General features: G+C 49.6%; 1 protein-coding gene across 9 annotated transcripts in view; it reads left to right on the top strand.

The window, feature by feature from the left end:
• The window catches only part of LOC115190779 (lysine-specific demethylase 4C-like), a 53770-nt gene that overhangs the window by 20834 nt on the left and 25436 nt on the right, over positions 1-7500 (top strand). For 6 of the 9 annotated variants that reach the window (XM_029748825.1, XM_029748826.1, XM_029748830.1 and 3 more), the window contains 5 exons: positions 425-615; positions 1044-1246; positions 1923-4585; positions 5317-5431; positions 6586-6767. In XM_029748825.1, coding sequence (XP_029604685.1) covers positions 425-615; positions 1044-1246; positions 1923-4585; positions 5317-5431; positions 6586-6767 — 3354 coding nt within the window. The remainder of the gene's footprint in view (positions 1-424; positions 616-1043; positions 1247-1922; positions 4586-5316; positions 5432-6585; positions 6768-7500) is intronic. The other 3 variants (XM_029748827.1, XM_029748834.1, XM_029748829.1) reach the window with 2 other exon arrangements.

The following is a 7500-nucleotide window of genomic DNA, read 5'->3' on the forward strand; positions in this document are numbered from 1 at the left end:
CTTAATAGTATGGTAGTCTGGATCCTAACCCCTGTCCCCTCCTCTCTAGTGTAGTAGGGACGTGGTGAAGATCCGTATGGATCCCTTTTGTGGAGAGGTTCCACACTAAATAGTATGCTAGTCTGGTTCCTAACCCTCCTCCCTACCTCTCTAGTCTCCTTTTGTGGAGAGGTTCCACACTAAATAGTATGCTAGTCTGGTTCCTAACCCTCCTCCCTACCTCTCTAGTCTCCTTTTGTGGAGAGGTTCCACACTAAATAGTATGCTAGTCTGGTTCCTAACCCTCCTTTCTAGTCTCCTTTTGTGGAGAGGTTCCACACTAAATAGTATGCTAGTCTGGTTCCTAACCCTCCTTTCTAGTCTCCTTTTGTGGAGAGGTTCCACACTATATAGTGTGCTAAGTCCCTTCTCCCCTCCACCCTAGTGTACATGCAGTAAAGACATGGTGAAGATCAGTATGGATCCCTTTGTGAAGTGGTTCCAACCGGACCGTTATGCTGTATGGAAGCTGGGGAAAGACTCCTGTCCTCTGGACCACACCCGAGCCACGCCCGCCACCACCCCAGAGCTGCAGAACTGGCTACAGCGCAGCCGGGTCAAGACTCCTGTCAACAGGTATGGGGAGGGATGGATGGATGGAGGGAGGGGGGAGGGGGATGGGGGGGAGGGAGGTGTGAGGGAGGGAGGGAGGGAGGTGTGTGGGGAGGAGGGAGGGAGGGAGGTGTGTGGGGAGGAGAGGGAGGGAGGGAGGCGTGTGGGGAGGAGGGAGGGTGGGAGGCGTGTGGGGAGGAGGGAGGGAGGGAGGAGGAGGAGGAGGGAGGTATGTGGGGAGGAGGGAGGGAGGTGTGGAGGGAGGAGGAGGAGGAGGGAGGAGGAGGGAGGGAGGTGTGTGGGGAGGAGGAGGGAGTAGTTTGGAAGTGTGTGTGAACATACATTGTGTATGTGTGTATATTTATTTATTTATTTATTTATTTATTTATTTATATTTAAATTGTTCTGAATAAGTGGCATGTCAAAGAGATGCTAAATTTGGCCCCTTACAGCAGCCTCCCACACCCACGGACCAGATCCAAGCGCCTGAGGACCAGCGAGGAGCCTGTAGCCCTGGAAGGGTGCTCTGTCCTGGGTAGGAGGGGAGGCACCCTGGGTCCCAAGGTCCGGAGAGGCTGCAGGGCTGGGGAGGATGAGGAGGATGAGGAGGAAGGAGAGGGAGAGGATCAGACTGAGAATACACTCCGGCTCCCTGGTAAGAGATTAGTTGAGTGATTCTGAACGATGTATCAATTGATTGATTGATTGATTGATTGATTGATTGATTGTAAGAGATCCAATTAAATTACTAGAGGGGCTATGTCATAAACCCTCGACGTTCCAGAATGGGGTGAAAATGTCAGCCATATTGGTCAGGGAGAAATCCAAACCAGTCTAATTGGAATGAATAGCAGTAGAGGTATAATTCTGATACTTAAAATAAAACGTAAGGTGTGTGATATATCAGAAATTGTGCAATAGAATTATTGTCAACCTAAAATATTGTCCAAAAAAATGAATGCATCCATTGGTCTAAAACAGTCTGGCTAGCTAACAGATATACACTGCAGACAAAATTCTTCAACTTTGTTTTTTTACACCATGTCTTATAAACAGCACTGGCAAAGCATGGTTGACCAACTCCCTGACCAAAATGGCTGCCCTTTATCCCATCACAAGCAGGTTCATGTCCATTCTAGTATTGTAATTCCTAATTCTATGGGTTAGAGATCCAAATGGACCCAAGGCTTTTTCTTCTGTAATATCTTCTGGATTCGAGCCCATGTAGACTAATATTTTATCATTCAAATGTTGTTTTTTTTTGACCATCTCAAAGGTATTTTTATTTTTTTATCTGAGAGTGGATTTTCTGTTGTGTCTCTGTTCCACAGGTCCTTGCCGGCAGATGTGTGTGGTGAAAGTCAACAGAATGGAAGTGGAGAGTGACCGGTTGGCCTTCCCCTGTCCTCCTGAACCTCTGCGTCCCTCGTCTTTCCCCTCCCCCTCTCCCTCTCCCTCTTCCGACTTCTCTTCTCGCCCCTCTCCCTCTCTGACCCCTGTCTCAGTGGACACCACAGAACAAGGGACAGGGGTAGGGACTCACCCCTCACCCCATCTGCATCCCACTAACACCCCACAGAACCCCTCAGGGTCAGAGTTCGCAGAGGTCATTAAAGGACCCCATCAGAGGTCCGAGGCTGCCCCTACACCTGCCCGATCAGAAAGAAGAGAAATCCCCGGAGGACCGTTTAAGTCAGTATGTATAGAATCTACTCCACTGGGACTGGTCCCTGAGGACTGCTCTATGGATGTCCACCCCTCTCCAGATCCCTTACGGACCAGGTTACCTTCCCCCAGAACGGTGCACCCAACTGGGACTCAGGGGTGTACGGACTCAGCCTGTGGCCCTGGAGCTTTTCAATCAAGCTCTTCTTACGTAGAGAAGTCGTCTCTAAACCTAACCTCAACCCTAGCCCCCAGCACTGAGTATACAATGGATACATGTCAAGGTACTGCGGTTAATACTAACACTACTACTACTACTACGACGCACAGCAGTCACAACTCTGAAAGCAGAACACCAGCACTTTATAATGACATTTCCACTAATACTGACTCTGGGTCCAGAGGATGTGTTATTTCCAGCCCTAGTTCTGGTCCAGCTAACTTGTTCAGGTGTAGTGAACAAACCTGCACTCCTATTGAAAACTGTTCCTCTCTCCCTATGCATACTACACACAACTGTGTCCCCATACAAAACCCTTCGCTTCCAAAGTGTAGTTTACAAGACTGTTCCCCTCCTCTCCTCCAGAGGAACAACGGGGTCGACATGCCCTTCCTCACTCCAGAACTGTCTGGAGAGATGAGGTTCTGCCCGCCCCTACCGCCTGTTCTCACCCAGGAGATGCCCTCCCTCACCCTCGCCGTCAGCGGAGGTCACACCGAGGTCAAAGGTGCGAGGTCGACGTCGTCCTCCTCGACTGGCCCACATGGTGGTGCTCTAACCTTACCGGATTTACCGGACAGCCACCCGGTCCTCGCCCCCGTGCTCCAACGCGAGACGCCCACCACCCTCTCGTCAGAAACAGAAACGTTAACGGACGAGGTGTGCGAGGTAGAGTTGGCGTCAAAGAAGTCAGAGGAAGAGGATTTTCGACCGTTAGCGCTTTACAGCGACTGGTGCTTGGGTTCTACTGAAGACCACCATAGACCAGAGCTGGATTTACAGTTAGCGGCTTTCGTGGCTAATGCAACTAGCAACGCTCGGCCCAAAATGGCCCACTCTCGGCACTCTGGTCCTACTGAAGACCACCATAGGCCAGAGCTGGAGTTACAGTTAGCAGCTTACGCGGCTAGTGCAACTAGCGACGCTCAACCCAAAATGGACGCCTCTCTGCACAAAATGCCCGCCGCCGCTTCCCATCTAGAAGCACTACCAATCCAAACATTGTCTGAGGCAGTACTGACCACCGAGAACCACTGTAGTCGAACCTCCACGGAGATCCAAGCTAGCAATAATAACCACATGCTCTGTGACGTTACGCTACTGCCAACGCAGCAAATCCACAAACACAGGTCCTCGACGGAAACTGCAGCAGTATCCATGGACTCCAACTCAGAAGGATCCTCTCAAAGAGACAATGTATTTAGAGACTCCAGTACTAAGGGTTTATGTCTAGCTAGCACCAGTTTGACTTCTAAAGATAAGTTGGCCCACTCTTCTGAGCTGAGTGAATTAAATGACCATTCAGCAACACTACCACACCAAAATAACAACGACCAAACTCCACACTCAAACATGGATGCCGTTTCTAGTTCCCGAAATGTGGAATCCATTTGTAGTTCCCAAAACGTGGAATCCATTTGTATTTCTCGAAACATGGACTCTGTTTGTAGTTCCCAAAGCCTCTACCTGGAGCCCAAACCTTTCTCAGACGGCATCTGGAAGAACCTCAACTCCCAGAGTCCTGCGGTGCTCATCGAGAGCCTCCACCACCCGGAGCTCCCCGCTGACTATACCCATGATGCACTGCCATACACCATGTGGACCGAGCCGCAGTGCAAAGAGGTCACAGACCTCGATCACGAAACTGAGACGGACGACCAGGACCCAGAGGGACATGGGGACGGGCCTCTCACCTGGGCCCAGCTGGAGTCCACCTCTCTGGGGTCGGCCGGTGTCGGGGAGCCCCTGGGCCTCTGTGGAGACTTTGAGCTCCAGAGAGGGGAGGTGGAGGCAGCGGAAGCCCTGGCTCTGTGCAGGGAACTGGGGGTGGAGAGGGAGGCCGAGGGGGCTCTAGAACCTGACCCTCCTGAATCGCCCTTGGAGGAGAGACTGGGGGAAGGAGAGGAGGAGGGGGTGTCAGATATGGAAGAGGGAGATTCGGAGGATGAGGGGCAGAGCAGCACGAGGGAGGAGAGTAGTAGTGAGTCATCGGAAGGAGAGGCAGAAGAAGAAGAGGAGGAGGAGGAAGAAGAGGAGGAAGACTATGATAATGATTTGAGCGACTTTGAGTGTGGCGACTTGGGGCTGGAACCTGGAGAGGTTTGCACTGTGCGTATGGCTGCTGAGACACACACACACACACACACACACATATATACGATAACACACACACACACACACACACACACACACACACACACATATATACGATAACACACACACACACACACACACACACACACACACACACACACACATATACGATAACACACACACACACACATATACGATAACACACACACACATACGACAACACACACTTTGGAAAATACCTATTTCAATCCTTTTGATTGTCTTTTCAAAACCATGTTTAAAAAAATATATATATTTAAACAAAGACTGGTTTTTATTATGCGTTTCAGAAATGTTCACGTATACCAGTGACATTCCTGCATTTAGCTGCATGGTGACCTTAGTTTTGTCCCAAATGGCAGCCTGTTCCCTTTATAGGGCATTACTTTGAACAGGGGCTTGGTCAAAATTATCCCTATTGGGGCCCCCGGTCAAAATTATCCCTATTGGGGCCCCCGGTCAAAATTATCCCTATTGGGGCCCCCGGTCAAAATTATCCCTATTGGGGGCCCCGGTCAAAGGAGCCCTATGGGCCAATTTACTCCCCTATGGGCCCCGGTCAATTTGGTGTACTATGGAATAGGGTGTAATTTGGGGGGGACACCTTTAAACTTTGAACCCTCAGTCTGACCCCTATTCTCTTCTAGTATCCAGCTGCACCACACACACACACACACCAATGACATTTGACCCCCCGTCTGTCCCAGTACCCTGCTGCTCCGCTGGTGAAGAGAACCAGTAAGAGCTGGCGTCGCCCTCTGAGGAAGCCCACCGCCCGGGCCGTGCCCTCCACTGTCAAACAACAGGCTGTCAGCGACGACGGTAGGCACACACACATACACCAACGTACATACACACACACACAGGGAAAGTTTGCGATGACGGTAGGTTTACGGATGAGTTCAGCCTTAGAATGATAGACACATTGTTACCTGCATAGACGTAACTTCAAACTAAGGTTTTATTTAGTTATGAAGTTGAAAGACTCAAACCCTTTAAGATCAACTGACTTTTATATGTCCATTCATTAACTGTACATTGACAATGTTTTTTTTAATATATGTTTTTATTGGACATATATACAGTTCTTGAAATAGATTTATTATATAGAGCATCATACATAAATCAAGGTTACAATATTAAGCCATCTCCCGGAACAAACCAAACCCAACATTCCCTGTTAGTCCACTGACAATGTTTATATTTAACCAGGCGAGTCAGTTAAATAGAAATTATTATTTTCAAAGACGACCTAAAGTCCCGTACAAACGTGATAACATACAGTGACTACATACATCATGGGGGACAAGAACGAAAGAAAACAAAAAAACATTTAGTGAAATAATTTCAGCTACCCCAAAACGGCCCAGAATGACTACCCCTAAAACAGCTACCCCAAAACGGCCCAGAATGACTACCCCTAAAACAGCAACCCCAAACAGCCCAGAATGACTACCCCTAAAACAGCTACAGCAAACGGCCCAGAATGACTACCCCTAAAACAGCAACCCAAAACAGCCCAGAATGACTACCCCTAAAACAGCTACAACAAACGACCCAGAATGACTACCCCTAAAACAGCTACCCCAAACAGCCCAGAATGACTACCCCTAAAACAGCTACCCCAAACGGCCCAGAATGACTACCCCAGGCCTCCCAGTGGCGCAGTGGTCTAAGTCCCTGCATCTCAGTGCTAGCTGTGCCACTAGAGATCCTGGTTCCAGTCCAACCCTAATTGTTAGTGTAAAAATCTGTCCTTGAGCAAGGCACTTAACCCTAATTGCTCGTGTAAGTCTCTCTGGATAAGAGAGTCTGCTAAATGACTCCCTACTGTAAGTCTCTCTGGATAAGAGAGTCTGCTAAATGACTCCCTACTGTAAGTCTCTCTGGATAAGAGTCTGCTAAATGACTCCTGGTTCAACAGTCAAGTTTCTTTAACTCCGTCACAGATCAGTCCTGTTTTATTCTTTACCCAGAACCCCCTGAGGCGTCTTTGATGGAGGGGGAGGAGCAGGAGGCTGAGCCATGGGCTAAGCCCCTCCTCTTCCTGTGGCAGAACAGGAAGTGCTACTTCACGGCGGAGAGAGAGTACAACGCTAACGCAGCCAAGATGTTGCCGCACTGCGCTGTCTGCACACTGTTCATGCCCTACTACCAGGTACACACACACACACACACACATACAGACACACTGTGTAGGAGGCGACTAGTTTCACTAACTGTTTTGACAGTCTACTCCTACAACAATGGACAGCCACGCGACTGTCATCAACACTCCAGCACAGATCCATATTACTATCTCACTCTCCTACTAATCTGTCCCCCCCCCAGCCTGAGGACAGAGCCATATTACTATCTCACTCTCCTACTAATCTGTCCCCCCCCCAGCCTGAGGACAGAGCCATATTACTATCTCACTCTCCTTCTAATCTGTCCCCCCCCCCCAGCCTGAGGACAGAGCCATATTACTATCTCACTCTCCTTCTAATCTGTCCCCCCCCCAGCCTGAGGACAGAGACATATTACTATCTCACTCTCCTTCTAATCTGCCCCCCCCCCAGCCTGAGGACAGAGACATATTACTATCTCACTCTCCTTCTAATCTGTCCCCCCCCCAGCCTGAGGACAGAGCCATATTACTATCTCACTCTCCTTCTAATCTGTCCCCCCCCCAGCCTGAGGACAGAGACATATTACTATCTCACTCTCCTTCTAATCTGTCCCCCCCCCCAGCCTGAGGACAGAGCCATATTACTATCTCACTCTCCTTCTAATCTGTCCCCCCCCCCCCCAGCCTGAGGACAGAGCCATATTACTATCTCACTCTCCTTCTAATCTGTCCCCCCCCCAGCCTGAGGACAGAGACATATTACTATCTCACTCTCCTACTA

This window comes from Salmo trutta, unplaced genomic scaffold, assembly GCF_901001165.1.
Source record: "Salmo trutta unplaced genomic scaffold, fSalTru1.1, whole genome shotgun sequence".
NCBI classification, from domain to species: Eukaryota; Metazoa; Chordata; class Actinopteri; order Salmoniformes; family Salmonidae; genus Salmo; species Salmo trutta.